Source organism: Myotis nattereri, assembly GCF_964212035.1.
Source record: "Myotis nattereri genome assembly, chromosome: 1".
NCBI lineage: Eukaryota > Metazoa > Chordata > Mammalia > Chiroptera > Vespertilionidae > Myotis > Myotis nattereri.
The window spans coordinates 180835666-180854919 of record NC_138075.1 but is presented as its reverse complement, the minus strand read 5'-3'; the positions used below and the strand labels follow the sequence as shown (position 1 = coordinate 180854919).

The 19254-nt window shown below is 40.4% G+C and overlaps 1 protein-coding gene across 1 annotated transcript in view; it reads left to right on the top strand.

Annotated features, from left to right (window-relative positions):
- FRAS1 (Fraser extracellular matrix complex subunit 1) overlaps positions 1–19254 on the top strand; it is a gene marked incomplete at its 5' end in the record, with an annotated part of 444917 nt that overhangs the window by 347478 nt on the left and 78185 nt on the right. Inside the window, 8 exons of the mRNA XM_081100823.1 lie at positions 6541–6689; positions 7352–7514; positions 9244–9379; positions 12819–13009; positions 14017–14170; positions 15359–15622; positions 17496–17684; positions 19095–19214. Of these exons, the coding sequence (XP_080956949.1) occupies positions 6541–6689; positions 7352–7514; positions 9244–9379; positions 12819–13009; positions 14017–14170; positions 15359–15622; positions 17496–17684; positions 19095–19214 (1366 nt within the window). The remainder of the gene's footprint in view (positions 1–6540; positions 6690–7351; positions 7515–9243; positions 9380–12818; positions 13010–14016; positions 14171–15358; positions 15623–17495; positions 17685–19094; positions 19215–19254) is intronic.

Genomic DNA, 19254 nt, shown 5'->3' with positions numbered 1-19254 from the left:
ATTGTCAACAGGAAACATTACCAATGTCAGAAAAGCCCAAGTCCCCACGTTTTAAGCTCCATCCATAATGTTTCCAATGAGAATGTTATGGAAAGAGCATGTCAGAAGAACTTCCCTGGTCAGTGACTAATAGGTAATGATGTTTCATGACCCACTTTTCTAAGAGAAAGCCCACTCTTCACCAGCTTTGGTCTCAGGTCCAGCGCTAGACAGAGCATTGGCTCACCCCTTGGCAGTGCCTCTCTGCCAGGCCTCCTGGGCAAGTTCCGGACTCCGCCTCCAGTCCATTCCCCAAGAGAAGCAGGGTGGTTGGGGGACAAGGGTAAGCTCAGGAGCTCTAGTTTGTTTTTTTCCTCATCTGACCTTAACTTGATAATAATTCTTGTTAATTAAAACTCATCTTCTTTCTTTGATTTTACCTCTAGTGTTAAGGAATGAGGATCATTCATTTTATTTTTCAATTATGTATGTTGTAAACAGATATGAACTCTCAACAGATATGAACTCTCAATATAAACATAATAATGAGAAGTTTTGACAAATGTCTTGACAATAAGAATGATTATCTGAGTGGTAGTCATTCTTAGTATTGAATTTTTCCTCTACAAATCTTAAAATTCCAAGCAATGATCTGGTCTTTTTTTCTTTTTTCAATTAATCTTTTTAGAGAGAGGAAAGGAGAGAGAGAGAGAGAGAGAGAGAGAGAGAGAGAGAGAGAGAGAGAGAGAGAGATGAGAGAGAAACATTGATTGGTTGCCTCAGTCAGAGATCAAACCAGAAAACTGGGTATGTGGCCTGACCTAAATCGAACCTGCCACCTTTTGGTGTATGGGACGCCTCCCCAACCAACTGAGCCACCCGGCCATGGCAACCTCCAAAAAAAATTATGTAGTTTTAAATAATCCTTTACTGGGCTGAAGAGTCTGGCTATAAAAGCTAGTCCTAAGTAGTTGTATGAAAGATGAAGCATTGGCCTGGGAACAATTTCTTCAATTGCTTTAGCACAGATTTCCCCCTCAGATTGTCTCTTCTGAAATGATGGGAAACTGTATTCCATCCTATTCTTCTCTTGGGTCTAGTACAGTTTCAGAACAGTTTTGATTTTGTTTTGTTTTTTAATTGACAGGTGATTTTTACCATAGGTTATGGTCTTAAATTGTATGAAACTCATGAATTCATAAAAAATGTATGAATACAGATTTAATCAATAGATCACTAAGGCTTGAAAAATGTTTGACAGACCAAAATTGCACTCCAGGAGCAGTTCCTGCCCATTAACTGCGTATTATAAGCTGCATATCAAAAATGCAAGCCCATTGGCAACTGAACGTGTATTTTCAGAAATTGATTGAATGCAAATTTACCCACTAGAGCAGAAAGACTCCTAAAGAACTGTCCTAGCCTGCCGAAAGCATAGCATATTTTAAAGACTTTGCTAAAGCATATACTAACTTTCTCTGAGGGCTGTAGAAGGATTTTATACTTAGTATAATGGGGAAAATTTTTCTAGGTATGCATAGTTAGTAAGTTTGCAGTGAACATTCAGAAAGGTTGGAAAAGCCATATGGAATCTGATCATTAATGAAGCAGAATATAAAGGGAGAGGAGCAGGTGAGCCTATTCTTAATTAGAGTTCATTAATGGGATGTCGGGAGAGACAAAAGGCAGAAATGGGATTCAATGTGATTTGCTTATTAATGGTGGTTCTTTTACACCGTTTATATGCACTGCAAGTAAACAAGTAGGGGAGGGATGCTATGGATTTTGTAGTTAGAACAGATGGGTTTTAATCTAAGCTCACCACTTACTGGCATAGTAATCCTTAGCAAGTTACTTAACTCTCTAGAGCGCAGTTGTTTTCATCTTAATATGGGGAGGGTGATATAAGATTGATCTTAAAAAGTTAATGGTGTTTATATGTACCAGCCAAAACTACAATAATTCAGCCCTGGCCAGTGTGTCTCAGTTGGTTGTCATCCCATGCCCAGAGAGGTTGCTGGTTCGATTTCCAGTCAGGGCACATGCCAGGGTTTCGGGCTTGATCCCCAGTAGGGGGCGTGCAGGAGGCAGCCAATCTGTTTCTCACTTATCGATGTTTCTCTCTCTCCCTCTCCCTTCCACTCTCTGTAAAAAACAACAACCTAATAAAAACACATTAAAAACTACAATAATTCAAATATGATACCATCTATAATAATATTGTATAATACATGTCTAGGGATAAATGTAACAAAAGGTGCATAATTCTAGGGATAATTAATGCTATGATTTATTATAAAGAAAATCCAAAAGAATCTCTTGACAAAGTATTAGAAATAAAAGAATTTACCAAAAAGACAGATAGAAGATCAATAAAACAATAGCATTGCTATACATAAGCAAATAATAGCCAGTAAATGTAACTAAAAATAGCTTATAATAGCATTACAAAAATCATGTCCATTGGACAAAATCTAACAAAAAACAGGCCTTTCTTTCACAGGGAAAATTTATCACTTTACTGACAGACATTTTAAAAAACACTAAATAAATTATGTGTTTTCCATTTTCATGAATAAGAAGATTTTGTATCAAAAAGGTTATCAGTTTTCCCACAAAATGATCTTTCTATTCAGCTGAGATCCAATCAAAAGCCCAGTAGCCTTTTTATGACTTTTGATAAGCTGATTCTTCAATATATAAGGAAGAAGAAAGGGCCAAAATTCTGAAAAAGAATGATAGGAGGGTAGGCATTTGCCCTATCTGATATCAGGCTTTATTATGAAACTGCACTATTTAAAGCAGCGTAGCACAGGAATATGCTGAAGAGTCCAGAAACAGACCCACACATGGGACAATATAAAATGGATGCAGCAAGCTAGTTCTGTGGAAACGAGAAACTGATTAAGACATGGAACTGCACAAAATGAGTACTCATGTGGAAAAACAAAAGAACTTGTACTCACACCCTACACGGATATTAACTCCAGGCAAATCACTTACTTAAGTATCATAAGCAAAATTTTATAATTCTTTTTAGGATATAGGTGAATATATTTATGATATTGGGAAAGAATTTCTTAAACTAGAAACTATAAAGAAAAGATTGATAAATTTGACTATATTAAAATTAAATTTATGTTTCCTAAAACACACTATAATTATAAAAAACTGACAAGTTAAAAATTGGGAAAAGGTATTTGTAACACATATAACCAAAAATAACACAGAAAAGATAAACAATATCTGCAAGTCAAAAAGAAAAAGCAAAGCTAATCCAATAGAAAATGAACAAGAGACATTAACAGGAATTTCAGAAGATGAATCATAGGGCCAGTAAATCTCAGAAGGGATATTCACCTTCTTGTCATTAGGGAAAGCAAGTTCAGATTACATATCATTTTATACCAACTCAATTGGCAGAAATTTAAAAATCTGACAATACCAACCGTTAGGAAATTGGTCTGAGGAAGGTTTTTGACTTTGCTCATGGAAGTATAAACTGGAATGACCATTTGGGGTGAATATATACCTTAACCCTTTCACTCCTAGATTCCTATGCAAGAGAAACTTACACATTTATACTAAAGAATATGCACAAGAATGTTCATAGCAATATTATCTATTACAAGCCAAATTCCTATTGCCAGGATAACAGATAACTTGCAGTATATTTACTCAATGGAATATTAAAGAACACTCAAAACAGATGAATTATTTCTTAAACAAAATTGCTACACAAAACAAAATTGATGGCTCTTAACACTCCACTATTAAATAAAAAGAAAAATAAATCCCACAAAAGGAGAGTCTAACTGCCTTTCATAAATATAAAAAAAAACACTAAAATATTTTGTAGTAATATATCAAATTATATTGCAAAATTCTAAGAAATAAGAAACAAGATTCAGGGTAATGGTAGGCCCAATGACAGGATAGAGGAAAAACACATAGACAAATATTAATCATCAAAGTACTAGTCCTAGTGTTGAATCAACGGGAGATAATAGATTTATAAATAATAAAAAGAAAATGACAAAATGAATTAATACAGAAGGGGTAAGAAGGTCTTCAAGTGGAAAAGTTACATAAGAACAAGCTCTATATTCTTTTTTTTTTAAAATTGCAGAAGCTGCTTTATTTTTTAAATTGTTTTATTGCTTAAAGTATTACAAAGAGTATTACATAAGTCTCCTTTTTTTTTTTCCCCCCACCGTTGACAAACCCCTGGCCTCCCCTACCCACCAGTGTCTTATGTCCATTAGTTATGATTATATGCATGCATACAAGTCCTTCGGTTGATCTCTAACGCACTCCCCCCCCACCCCCCAACCCTCCCCGGCCTTCCCGATGTAGTTTGATAGTCTGTTTGAGGCTGCTCTGCCTCTGTATCTATTTTTGTTCATAAAAAGCTCTATATTCTTATAAAATTTTTAAATGTATTTTTTTTTTATTGATTTCAGAGAGGGAGAGGAGAGAGGATAGAAATGTCAATGATGAGAGAGAATCATTGATCAGCTGCCTCCTGCACGCCACCTACTGGGTATTGAACCATGACCTCCTAGTTCAGTGATGGCGAACCTATGACACGCGTGTCAGAGGTGACACGCGAACTCATTTTTTTTTTTGGTTGATTTTTCTTTGTTAAATGGCATTTAAATATATAAAATAAATATCAAAAATATAAGTCTTTGTTTTACTATGGTTGCAAATATCAAAAAATGTCTATATGTGACACGGCACCAGAGTTAAGTTAGGGTTTTTTAAAATGCTGACACGCCAAGCTCAAAAGGTTCGCCATCACTGTCCTAGTTCATACCTTGATGCTCAATCACTGAGCCATGCCGGCAGGACTTAGAAATTTTTGCACCTACAGTGTCATGGATATCCCAAAATAGTAATTTCTTTAAATTATGACAGTATTTTCAGAAAAAAAAAAATCTAGCTGACTTCACACTTTTTCAAACCCAGCAGCTGTTTGAGATTGGAAACATTATAATAAGATGTGCCAGACATGAAAAAAGTATTTCTTTGCCAAATTTGCCAGTGAGGAATTTAAAGTTAGGAGCTCTGTCCTTGTACTCCATTGCCATTCTGGAAGACAATATTTAGAACTTTCAGCTGCCTTTTTAAAATTCACTTTAGGGAATACTCACAGTAATTAAGACGGTGATGGCGAACCTATGACATGCGAACTCATTTTTTTGGTTGATTTTTCTTTGTTAAATGGCATTTATGTATATAAAATAAATATCAAAAATATAAGTCTTTGTTTTACTATTGTTGCAAATATCAAAAAATTTCTATATGTGACGCAGCACCAGAGTTAAGTTAGGGTTTTTCAAAATGCTGACACGCCGAGCTCAAAAGGTTCGCCATCACTGAATTAAGAGGTAGTCTTTTGGAAGTCTGTATATTGTATTTGACACCCCATGTAGAAAAATAGAGAAACTTTTAAAGCATAAATTTAGGGGAAATTTTCTGAAGTGTTGCAGTCTCAATGAATTTGAGTTTCCTCTCTTGCTAGTGTCAAAAGATGTGAGGAAATCTGGAAAGTTCTGTGATCTTTCCTTGAGGCTCTGAACAGCCAACTTAAAAAGGCCTCTGAGGCTAGAAATGAGAACTGATTAAAACCACCAGATCACCACCTACCCGTGCTCACATTTCTGCCCAGGACCTCAGCTAACTGTACAACATAGCTGTGAACATTTGCACTTGAGAGTACACCCAACTATGCAATATTGACCTTCACTGTTGCTATGGTAGAGTGTAAAGTGCCCCCGTGTTCACATCAAGTGCTCTGAAAGATGAGTGACTTCCAAGAAAACCTTTCAAGAAGATGTTGCCTATCTTCTAGATATTCCCAAAAATATCCTTGAAGAAAGAGGAAATTGTTCATTAAGACATTCAATTGTTGTCCATGTAGAAACACAGAAAACCAATTTTATTTCCTGCTAAGGAATTGAGAAGGAAAAAGGAAATGGTCTTTTCAGTCCTGAATGGATGAAACCCATAACATTCCCTAAATTCTATTTAACTAAAAATTTTATCATGTTGAACATTAAAGTGAGTCATTGGCTGTGCTAAGTAACTTCCATTCTCTCTGTTTTGCAGAATTTTCTTTATCATTGTATTAACATTATAAGAGAATTTTACCTGTTTCTAAAAAGGAAATCATTCTTAGAAACTCTAGAAGAAGCCTACAACTGTGTTTTCAGAAAGAGGACTTTTATCTCTGACCCTGTTTTGTTCTTCACTAGATGCTTGTAATAAAAACGAGACCTTGTGTGGCTCGTCTAGTAACAATAGAGTTTTATGCCCCATGCCGAACGAGCATTTCCCCACTGGTATCTTGAGCTACTCTTGAAAAAAGAGATTATCAAAGAGGCATTTAGGAGGAATGAGTACTGGGATTTTCCTGCAGCTTGAAATGGTGTTGCTTTGTCACAAAGAGAAAGAGACGTCCAATGAGCAGAGCAGGAATCACCCTGATCTTTAACTACTGGAGTATTTATTTCTGCAAATGTGCATTCCTGTCTTCCCTCATATTTGCCTGATTAGGATGATTCTTCCCCCGACTCCGAGATCTGGATTCAATTAAGTTCTCTGCCCATGTACGGGACTCTTTTAAGAACCTCAGGACTTGAAGTGGAAGAAATCTCAGAGGTTGCCAATTTCACGATGGGAGATATCAACAATCAGAAAATTAGGTATGTAACCACTTTGTATTACCTAACAGGATTTTTTAAATGGTATAAAGGGAGACACCTGCAATAATGTCCACATTAAAAATTTTTGATATAAAAAAGTTAACCTTGACTTCGGATGGTGAGCACACAGTACAATATACAGATGATGTATTATAGAACTGTACACTTGAAACCCATATAATTTTATTAGCCAATGCCACCCCAATAAATTCAATACTTTTTTTAAGATGTGGAACAAAATTTTTAAAAAGTTAATAACTAAACAGTAACTCCCTTGAAAGATTATATTGCTTCTGGCCCCATTTTGTTGTTGTTGTTAATCCCTACTTTAAGATATTTTTTCATTGATTTTTAGAGAGATTGAAAGGGAGGGAGAGAGAGAGACACATACACACACACACACACACACACATCAATGTGAGAGAGACATATCGATTAGTTGCCTCCTGCACCTGCCCCGACCGGGGCTGGGGGCCAAGCCTGCAACTGAGGTACATGCCCTTGACCAGAATCAAACCCAAGACCCTTTAGTTCATGGGCCGATGCTCTATCCACTGAGCCAAACCAGCTAGGGCCTGGCCCCATTTTTAAACAAAGATGCACTCATTTACTTGGCTTCTCAGTGTAGCTCATTCACTTGATTCTTCTTTTGGCCTCTGTAGGTACTCAGCCGTGTTTGAGACCGAGGGTCAGCTGGTCACGGATAGCTTCCATTTCTCTGTGTCTGATATGGACCACAACCGACTGGAAAATCAGATCTTCACCATCATGATCACTCCTGTCAAGAATCCACCTCCAGTCATTGCCTTTGCTGACCTGATCACGGTAAACAATTTTCAGATCAATAGACATCGAGTGCTACAGAGAGCTGGAATATGTGGGAATGTAAATGAAGGATTTCTTTCTGATGAATTGGCTGCCAACTTCTTCCCGCAAGGTTTCCAGGCAATAGTATCAAGATATGCATTCTTTTCAATCATCAAAAAGTAAGAAAATAATTGTATGCAAAAAATCAAATCATTATATCGACATTGTGTAGTCAACACATATTTATGTGCCAGACATAAATCCTAGCTGTGTATAGAAGAGGGAGCAAAATTAAAAATGGGATATATCTTTAAGGAGTTTATAATCTAATGTTTGCAGCAACTAAAACATGGGGATATAGAAAATGTTCCCCTAAGTCACTCCTTAAATTAAGTTGATACTTATCACTGTTTATACCGTGTTAACAGTTCCATGGAGTGGGAAGGCTATGGGAGGCAGTTAGATAATAAATCCTAATCATGAAGTTACACAAACATGAATTTAAGTGCCTGTCCTGTTACTTATTAGCTGAGTGACCTTGGGCCAGTTATGTAATCTTTCTTGCCTCAACTTCCCCATCTTTTTAAAAAAATATATTTTATTGATTTTTTACAGAGAGGAAGGGAGAAGGATAGAGAGTTAGAAACATCGATGAGAGAGAAACATCGATCAGCTGCTTCCTGCACACCCCCCACTGGGGATGCACCCACAACCAAGGTACATGCCCTTGACCAGAATCGAACCTGGGAATCTTCAGTCTGCAGGCCAACGCTCTATTCACTGAACCAAACCGGTTAGGGCTCAACTTCCCCATCTTTAAAATATGAGTAATTCTAGAAGTTTGCTTTGATGATTAATAAAATAGCAGTTTTTTAAAAAACAGTACAGTACTGGCAATGGTGTAGGAATTCCATAAAAGTTAATTCACTTTCCTCATCCTGCTCTCTGTACGTACCATCATGCCAAAAACTCAGGAGCTTTTCTGTTTTCTATTGAGCGACTCAAAATTGATCAAACTGAGCTGTTTCTAAATGATTCTGATGTTCCACCCATTTTCCCATTTCCACACCTTGGGGCAGCCATTTGCATTTTTCCCATTCCCAGAGCCAGGGTCATATCCAGCAGGCTAGCAAAACACACCAGACTGGGCTTGCAGCGTAAGCGTGCAAAGCAGGGCCCCAAAGGAGAAAGTTAGTGCAAGCAACTGCTTTTACTTCCACTGATTTATTGTCCTCATTGACATTAAGATAAGCACTAGCTTTGAGATATCTTGAGCCTGGCAAATATGTACTGTAAAGGAATAAACAGGACTTTTTTTCTGCGTGGGAACACGTGTAGGACAGTCCCCCTGACGGTGTCCGGGGAGGACTGGATGATCACTCTAGCTGTGGGCTTTTGATGTTGATATGGGAGGAAGGCAGCGTCCTGTGTGTAGGTGTGCAAGGTGGGTGATTGGAGTGGGCCAGAACCGGTTTATAACCAGATCCATCATAGAAGGAAGCACGGCTTTGAAGGGAGACACTCGAGTCATTGTGTCTGAATGTCACTTTGCGAGGTGCTGAGAGATTGCCTGGCCTCAGCAGCGTGCACATTCCTCATCTCGTCTGTGGAGGATCTGCCTCCTCAAAGAAGTGAAATTGGTGCCAGAAGGTCACCCCAGGAGGCACTTTGCAATTCAGTTCTTTTTACCGCAGTGCAGTTGCCTGCATCCGCCCAAGGACTCTCTCTGCAATCTTTTCTTTCTCAGGTTGACGAGGGAGGGAGAACTCCACTCTCATTTCACCATTTCTTTGCTGCTGAAGATCAGGACAACCTCCAGGGCGATGCCGTCATTAGACTAAGTGCTCTGCCCAAGTACGGCTGCATTGAGAACACAGGAACAGGTACCGCGGGAGCTTTGCTGTAGAATTGAAAGAAGTGGGGTGGAGGGGTAACCACCTCTGATTAAAACTGGACATGGGCAACTAAAGAGGAATGGAACCATTTCAAAGAAATGGAAGGAAGTTTTCATCCACTCACTAGAAATTTACTGAGCATTTTCTGTGGGCCCGGCACTTTTTAAGCACTAGGGACATATCAATAAACAAAACAGCCAGAAACCACTACCTTCATGGTGCCTTAGATCCTGGGAGAAAAGGGGAGGAGTCAAATAAGAAACCTAACAAATGAGAAAATCGTGTAAGATGTTAGGAGGTAAATCAGCGCTATGGGAGGAGAATAGAGCAGGGTCCTAGCAGTAGGGGTAGAGGGCCTTGTGGATTACACTCAGAATTGAGTGTCAAGGAAACGAAATTTCTGCCCTTTTATTGTGAGGCAACAGCAGTTTAGAAGAACCATAGCTTATGTCTCGACTCCTTCTAAGGATATGACATGAATTAAAATGTGTGCGTGTCTATCTGTGACCCTCCTCAGCCTCCCTCCCCGCCACCATCTGGCTGGATCCACCACCCTTGGTGGTTATCACAGAGGAGAAGTGAGATGTGTACCATGCACAGGCCCCCTGAGACCTCAGTGACTGGCAGCTGAGATAGCCCCTGTCAGGTTACAGTGAGATTCCTGAATGCGGCAGCACTTGGCTCTAATTGGCATGCAGCTAGAAGCTCCCACAGAGAGGCCATTGACTGAAGGTGTTTGCGGCCAGCATGGTGCCTGAGATTTGAAGCTGGTTACAGGAAACTGATTTTGCAGTGACCATGAGCTCCTATAGAAAACCTTGGGTCTTTTCCCCATCTTTCAGTGTGTGCACTTCACTTTGTTTATCACTGAATTTGATTTATCTTCACAAATGCTTATGCTTGACACATGGATGTAAAGATGAATAGGATACAGCCTCTGCCCTGAGTGGGAGACAGATAGGACGACAGATACATTACACAACACATAAAATGCCAGTACAGGGAAGGGAGCAAAGCACTGAGAAAGTACATAGAACAAAACAGTTCCCTGTGCCGGGAGGGGGGGGGGGGGGGCAGGAAAAAGTCTAAGGGAGTGACGTTTGAGTTGGAACTTGAAGGGTTAGTGGGAGTTGCTGTGGGAAGAGGGAAAATGGCATTTCTCGCAGAGGGAAGAGCGTGGACAAAGGGTGGGAAGCAGCCAAGGATGGTTGCCTCTGGCCTTCTCTTCTCTCTAGATGGTTTCTTATTAAGCCTTCCTGCCATGGTTTTATGTTAACCTGGAATGCATGCAGAGGAGTGTTTCATTGGTCCAGAAGTCGAATTTCTGGCAAGCCTCAGCCTCTCTAAAGATGGTTCTCAAATTTTAATGTCCATAGACTCACAGGGAGGGCTTGTGAAAGCACAGCTTCCTGGGCAGCCACCAGAGGTCCTGCTGGAGGAGGCTGGTGAGGAAATGTATTCGCATTTCTCACTAGCTCACAGGCGATGCCACTGATGCTGGGCAAGGGCCACACCTGGAAAACTGCTGCTCTATGTTAGTGTGAAGCTGGAAATAAGGAAGAGATGGTCAGGGGGCGAATTACTGTCCCAAGGCACAACATTTAAGGACTCTTCCCTTTGCTCTATGGGTATTAAGAACTGAGTCTGTCTTATGCATATGAAACTAGCTACCTAGGTTTAGAATGCAGCTGATCAGAAGAATGTCTTCATAAAAACATTAGAAGGAGCAGCTTAAACTTCTTACCAGAAAGACCAGAAGGAACAGAATAATTATATTGTTAAATATAAACTCTAACAGCCTGGAGTCTACATTCATTCAGCACAACCAGGACAGGATCCACCTTGATTACCTCTAGGCACCACTGTGGGCTCCAGTGCAATGCAGGAATAGATGTTCATGGTGATAGCCTGCCCGCACTGAGAGCTAGTTAATTTGCATACAGTCTATTTGTTTTAAGAAGGAAAGGAAGCACAGAAGAACTATTTCTGTGAAAAAAAAATGAAAGGTGTAGTTTTAAAAATCGGAAGGTTTGATGCTGAGAGCTTCAGTGACAGATTCACTTGTTGAGTGGCTTGTTTTCCAGTGACAGAAAATAAATCATTATTCTGTTTGCATATATTTATAGGCATTATTTACTTTATTCATACTATTTCTGACCTAAATAATGAAGCCACATTTATCACGTTACTGGTATCAGTGAGAAGAGAAAATAAGAACTGGAAGGACGTATGGCCATTTCTTCTGGAAACCGTAAACTGTGCGTCCTGGGGATTAGGCTCCTCTATGCTTCTGGTGACAAGAGCTATCAGATTTGAGGGGTAAATTTAAGAAAATTTACGTCATTGAAGAAAAAAATATTTGTCTTGAGTTCTTAATTCAAACAAATGATAAATAAAACTTTTTAATTCCTAGTCTTTCTGTTGGGAGGTCAAAAATGGCACTGTCTACAATTCAGAAAGTCAGTGGCCTTTTAATATATGGCCTGGCCTTTGCAAAGGGCTATGAAAGAAGGAAAGAGAAGGCCTTGCTGCTTTCAGATCGTCTGTCTCTACTTTCCTTTGTTGATATGTCTAGGGAATGTTTGAAGACACAGGGGTTTCCTTTTTTTGTTTGTTTTTTAGAAGAAAATGTGATAACAATTTGAAATCAATCAGAAGGACTCAGACCAAGTAAGAGGCAAGTCATCCATCATGTAGACAGTGCTTACTCTTCCCCTGGGTCTTTTACAGACTGTAGGGTTGGGATGAAAGGAAGAGTTAGCTAGAGCCAGCACTTCCTGTGGAGCTCTGGGTGGTCCTCGAGCATCTCCGTACCTGAATGGCACCTGAGCTCTGGATGGTCCTTTAAGCATCACAGCAGCCCTGGTGGACCATCCCAAAGACTGAACTCTGATTCATACTGAGGTCTCCTTAAGGAAGTGAGAGGTAAAATGAAAACATGCTTAAGGAGATGTTTCTTACATATAAAGGTATATAGTCAACCTTTCCTTATGTAGAGAAAGAGAGTTCCTCATGCAGGATATGCCAAGTAGAGTGGTCTTAAAATGGACTAAAGCTTAAGGTAGAACATTTTCTATTGTGTCATTACTTGCCCCAGCATTTATTTTATCAAAGATTTCTAACAAAACAGCCATGGATTCTGTGCTATATAAAATAGTGACATTCTGAGTGCTTTCATGCATATTACCGCATTTGATTCCCTGTGGAAATTGCAGGGCAGCTGTATCCATTTATAGATGAGAAATAGTGGGGAAATAGTAATCCAACCCCAAGTCTTCCAGTTTCTGGTCTTGTGCTCCTTCCATACCCCAGCCTTTATCCTCACACATGCCTTCATCTTTTGCTGATAATGCTGTCATGTTTTCCAGTTCAGCCTGGGAATCAGGGATTGGTGGAGCAAGGTAAAAGTTCTCTGTTGTTGATGCAGGTCATCGTTTTGGCCCTGGAACTACTAGTGACCCAGAGGCATCCTTCCCAATTCAAGATATTCTGGAAAACTACATTTACTACTTTCAGAGTATTCATGAAAGCATTGAGCCCACTCATGATATCTTTAGTTTTTATGTAAGTAATGGAAATAGTCGTTCGGAAATCCACAGCATCAATATCACCATCGAGGTAAGGACTTTGGAGAAGTTGGGCCTTTGACCATAATATCCCACCGTGAAATAGCTTTATATAAACTGAAAAGCAAGGGAGATTGAATTTGACCTTCAGTTTTAGAGGTTAATTTGAAAAAATAACCCTAACCTACTGAAATTTATAGAATTAAGGCTGGCATTTGGGGATGGTCTGACCTAGAAATCTAAACTTCCATTTCAGGGTAAAATCTATTCGTTCTGTGTGAAAACAGTTTGTGGGGGTCAGACAGATAAACCTTGCTAATCTCATATTTAGATGAAAACTAACATATGCCAATTTTCCCCTGAAATTGTTCTATGTGCATATTTGCTTTCTCTTAAAAGTTTTTAATGCATTTATTCATTAAATTATAGCATCAAAGAACTATGTTCCTTGATACTGCATTTATTTTCACTGGAGCACTACATAGGCTTGCTCTACCAGGGAGAGAGAGAAAGAAAAAGATAAAAACTCAGAATGGAATACCCTCTACCTTGAGCAAATAAAACAGTTGGTACCCTTAGTACCCTTCAGGGACAGTGATGTGGGTGGCGCTGGCATAAGAGCAAGGAGACAACTTTAAAAACCCACACTTTCAAATGTGGTGTCCTCCTACAGACACTATGATATGCTTAGGGTTTTCTAAGACAGTTCTGATTTCAAATAATGTGTCCTTTTATCCCCCAAATCTACTTGTACTTGCCTAACCACATGTCCATTTTTTTTGGTCTGGAAAATATGATCATTGTACATATGGAAAAGATCTGAGAAGATTTGTGTAGAATGTCCTCCTGTTTCTGTTTCTTTTCAAGGGGACATTTTGTTTGTGTGACTTGCTCTCCTTGGAAACTAGCCATTTTGATTGGGAATTAAACATAGTGACACATTAAATGCTATTTTGGTAGTGAAAGTTGGTGCACCAATATTACTTCCTCTGAATAATGTGCATTTTCCCTTCTTAAACTGGCACCTGTATGAGACCTAATATTCTGTGCTTTAATCAGAGGAAGAATGATGAGCCTCCCAGGATGACTTTGCAGCCCCTGCGCGTGCAGCTGAGCTCGGGAGTCGTGATAAGCAATTTTTCTTTGAGCTTGCAAGACCTGGACACCCCAGATAATGAGCTGATTTTTGTATTGACAAAAAAGCCTGACCACGGTAGGACGCAACTGCTGTATAAAGTTCCTTAATTGAGGTGCCCTATGGGTTATTAGAATGAACACATAGATTCCAGCGGATTGTTTCTCTGCCTTACCTGTATATCATTCATTCTTTGCATCTAAATACAAATCAACATCACAGCTAGCTGACAGCTAACTGATATTCTTTGGACTCACAGAAGATACCAGTTGCTCTAAAAGCCTGAATCCTAGGTAATTGGTGTTTCTGAAATTCAATTTCAGCTGTTTCTCACTTTTCTATGTAACCTCAGACAAAACAGTTTTCAGAAGCTGCAAATTCTCTTCTCAGAGAAAGCATCATTGCTTGGTAATCTGTGGCCATCTTAGGCAAGGAACAGCCTTGTTATTAATTGCAAAAGGTGTTCATTTCAGGTTAGAGGCATGGTAGATGTCTTTATGAACTTTTGCACACACAAAAAGTCACTTTTCCTGATTAAACCAGAGGTTTAAGTCGGGGTCTTCTACCTAATTCTTTCCTAAGCATCATCCCCCTGTATTAGCTAACGCTGGAATTTTCATCTCCGAAGGGTCCATCCTAACATCCGTTGGTCTCTTGAAGATGAAACTGTTGTTGTTGATGGAGGGTTAATTGAAGAGGCTGTGGGTTGCTGCATTTTATCTTGCCTTCATTCATTTTTACTTTCTTTAATGAAGCATGTTAACTGTTTCATTGTGGTACACATGACCCACGAAAACAGCAAATTATGTCTCAACCCAAAGATGCTTGGCGTCTTTCTGAATTTAAAAGGAATTCAAAACACATCCTTATCTCCTATCCCAGATGCCCTGGGAGGAAGGCAGCGAGTGAGGAGTGCTATTTTCACTTTGCATAAGGGGAAAATAAGGTTTAGATAATGAAATGAGTTTGAATTCATGGAGTGGGATTTGATTTCTAAGCCATTAGATTACTACATCCATTTGTGTCTCCTTAAGAGATTTTAAGGAAAAGTGGGGCTCTATCTTTTTTATTTGTAGAAGAGGCCACAGGGAAGCATCCTGTGCTTATTTATAAGATGCTAAGTTTTTGGTCACTTATGTATGTGTCACCAAGAGCCTCTGAGGTGATTGACACTCTTCCAGGGTCATACTGGTTGACACAATCAGGCAGTGTTTTGGTGCCATATATATTCTTACCTTTGCCTCTTTGTTTTTCTTCCTTTCTCAGGTCACCTACGCCAGAGGCAGACTGCTTCTGAGCTTCTGGAGAATGGGAGGATTTTAGACCAGGGCTCCTCCTTCACCTACCAGGACATCCTGGGTGGGCTGGTGGGGTACACACCTGGTGGGCCCGGTGTGGAGGTGGATGAGTTCTGGTTCTCTCTCTCTGATGGACTCCACATGGACACAGGGAGGATGGAGATATACATTGAGCTGCCTACGGGTGACGCCCCCCACTTGGCTGTTAACCGAGGCCTGCAGCTCTCAGCAGGTACCAGAGGGATGGAAGAGAGTGGTATGGTTCTTTGTCAGAGTGCAAGTCTTCCTTCCACGTTAGCTCTGTCGGAGGTTATGAGCTAAGGGTTCAGAACTCAGGGAGACTGGAGTTGGGGAGAACTGTTGCTTTAGGGATGCTGAAAGTTGTGACAAATGTGAATCTCTGAAATTCTTTGGGCCAGAAGCCTTTTCAGAATTTTAGAAAAGATTGAGAAGAGTTTATAGTATTTCTAAGGGCGAACATTGCCACTGCCCAACCAATCCCACATAGAAACAACAAAAGAAATCCAGTAGGATTTTCAACATGCTTATTTAAAAAAAAAACAAAAAAAAAAACTGGCATGGTGGGGCAATTGGGAAGCTGTCATTCACTAAAAAGATTGTGCAAATAATTGAGACTCATTTGCTATGGTAATTTTTATACATACAATGTTGTGTATGCATATATAAGCAACCCCGAAGAGCCTGTGACACCTGTCGGTCTTAGAGTCAGTTTGCATTAGCATGTTAATTAGGGAGTGGGCCTTTTACCCTCAGAGCAGCTACATTCCACTGGAGTTCTGTTAGTCTCTTCTTAGTTTCCCATGTATTCTGTAGTAAAAATAATATAACGGTACTTGAAAATTTGGAGAGCTGGCCGGTGTTGCTCAGTGAATGAGTGTCAACCCATGAAACAAGAGGTCACTGGTTCGATTCCTAGTCAGGGCACATGCCTGGGTTGTGAACTCCATCCACAGTAGGAGGCATGCAGGAAACAGCCGATTGATGATGCTTCTCTCTCATCGATGTTTCTGTCTCTCTATCCCTCTCCCTTCTTCTCTTTCTAAAAATAAATTTTAAAAAAGCAACACATTTTAAGAAATAAAATTTGGAGATTCCCAAAGGTCCCAAGTATTAGTTCTGGGATTTAACTTTACCCTATTTACAAGTAATTTAGTTAGCCTGCTTCTGTTTCATGGGTGCTAGTGGAAGACACAAGATTCCTGGTTCTGCGACAGAGTGCTCTGTTACTCACAGCACAACAGGCAGCATTGCCATCGGAAGTTTGCTTTGGTTCTCTCTGCCCTCCACATCTTGTGACGGTGCAGAGGGCCCAGATGGACACCTTCGCGCGCAGTGGTTGCATTTCAGTAGAGGAGCACTGAGCAATATGCAAGCCTGATCATTGTCCCAGGGGAAGGCATCACCTCATCCCTGAGAATGGCCTGGGTAACGAGTGGTCAGGCCTTGCATTCTTTGCATTCCCCAGCAGGAAAGGCAGGGGCACCCAGGGCCCATGGTGGACTGTCTCTCCAACACCTGGGTGACTAGGATCTACTTTACCAGAATTTACTATTTGTAATATGAGAAATCGGCTGAACAGAAAAGCAAGGGTGAGGCCCTCAGAAGAGGTGTTTGCCAGGAGCCAGTGCCTTGCCTTCATCCCCAACAGCTGTGCAGCCTCACAGGGCCCAGCACTCGGCTCCCCCTGCTCTGTCACCTCACCGTATCTTCTCTCTTGAGGAGCAATGCTTTTGACTATTTGGTCTGAGATGGCAACCAGATATGTTTGTGCGTTTATGATTTGGTGATCCTCAAGGCAGTAAATAAATTAGGTCCAAGCAAGTTTTATTATAGGGTTAACTAATAGGTTGTGGAACTAGAGCAAACATAGAGAATGAGAATGGATCAGGAGAGAAAGGGGGCTCAGACTTACACTCAACGGCTGATAGTAAATTGGGAGGTTGGGAAATTAACATTTATTGAGATGGAAACAGAAGGGCAAGCACATTCTACTTGCCTAGACCCAGAGCCGTCTCCTGAAATCATTTGACGTCCTATTCAAAGGCAATGATGGGGAATGACCTGCGTCTCCTATTCTCGCCCAGGGTCTGCAGCACGCATCACAGAACAGCACTTGAAAGTGACAGACACTGACTCAGATGAAAGTCAGGTGATGTTCATTATGAAGGAAGATCCTGGTGCTGGGCGCCTGCAGACAGTGAAGCACGGCAACCTGGAGCAAATCTCCGTCAAAGGACCCATCCGGAGTTTCACGCAGGCTGACATCAGCCAAGGTCAGCCAGGGGTCCTCAGCCTACCCAGGCTTCCTCAGACTCCACCCACAATAGTGAGTGGGAGTTAAATGCCTGGTAGCCTATGGCAGGCAGCTGTACACTCTTTGTTTTGAATAAGAACTGAGTTATAGCTCCATTTATTCTTTCTTGACTCCTCAATTTTTTTAAAAAACTATCATTCTTGACTAAAATGTGTTCATCCTTTGACATAGCATTGATGAAATTTGGGGCTGTTGTGGAGGGGGAAAAATCATTTGACTTGCTGTAGTGCTAAAAAGTATATGTGAGAAAGGGAAAGGAAAAAGAAGTGAATTGGGATGGATTTGGGTGAAAATTATGCCTGCCTTAGGTGAACAATTTATATCTCTTTTCAGCTCCCCGAAGAGCGCAAGTTAATGAACTAAGCAAAATGGAAGGGCATAAATCGAGGTGCCTAGGGGAGATTACATAGCTCATCCCTCCTCCAGGAAATGCTGATGTCATGTAAAAGCATAAATGTTAAATGCTACGCAGTTACTGCACAGTGCTTTCAGGGGTAAAAAAAAAAAGGGGGGGGGGTGTTACATATTGTGGGGGAAAGTAATCCAACATCTTGTGATGTGCAATTCCATTTCGAGGTGGAAATATGCCCCCAAGGAGCATAAAATAAGGGTCCTGTCCATGTACTCACACGTAAAAGTGGTAGCAGCCTAATTCTCATTGGACCTGTCTGTACTTTAATAAAGGGGGCAGAATAAGCAAAGGGATAGTCATTCCTTAATTACTCCTTGCATCAGTGTCTCTTTAAAAATGAGACGAGGCCCCTCTTCCCAGAGATCTGGTTCTAGTTGCATTGCTGGGTACTTAGAAGTGAAGTTGGCGGGTTCACAACAGTGTGACACATTGCACTTCTCCCTTTGGATCCATTGGACTTCTGTGTAGAGTTTATTTGTTTTGTTTATCTATTTACTTGTTGGTTGGTTATATTTTGTGTTGTTCCAAAATTGATGTAAGGCTGTATTGGGAAGTGGAAGTGATGCTTTCTAGGAGAATGTGGGCTGAGCGCTGCAGCCTCTTCTCCCGTGACATGGGTATATACAGGGTCACACCAGTGACGTGGGTGTGGTCAGCGCACATTTTCCACATGGGCAGTTTTGCTGATCGAGTTATACATAAGACCCTCAGACTCTTTCCCAAAAGCCGAGCCCCAGCTATAAGCAATGCTATTTCAGGTGATTTTAACAGGAGGAAGCCCAGAGTGGGAGAGGAAATGAGGAAATGAAAACTTTAGGTTAAAATGTCAAAAATAATGTCAAAGTCAGGAGAGTGTTAATTGATTCCTTAGTATGGATACCAATCGAATTACCACCTCCCACTTCAGAAAGCATTAATAGCAAATCTTGATTTTTGTTGTTGTTGTTCTTGTTGCAGGTCAAGTAGAATACAGTCACAGAAGAGGAGAATCTGGTGGGAACTTTGACTTTAAGTTTGATGTGGTTGATGGAGAAGGCAACAAATTGATCAGCCAGTCATTTTCCATCATTGTTTTGGGTAAGGGGGCATTGGGTCTCTAAAAATACATCAGTGGTTC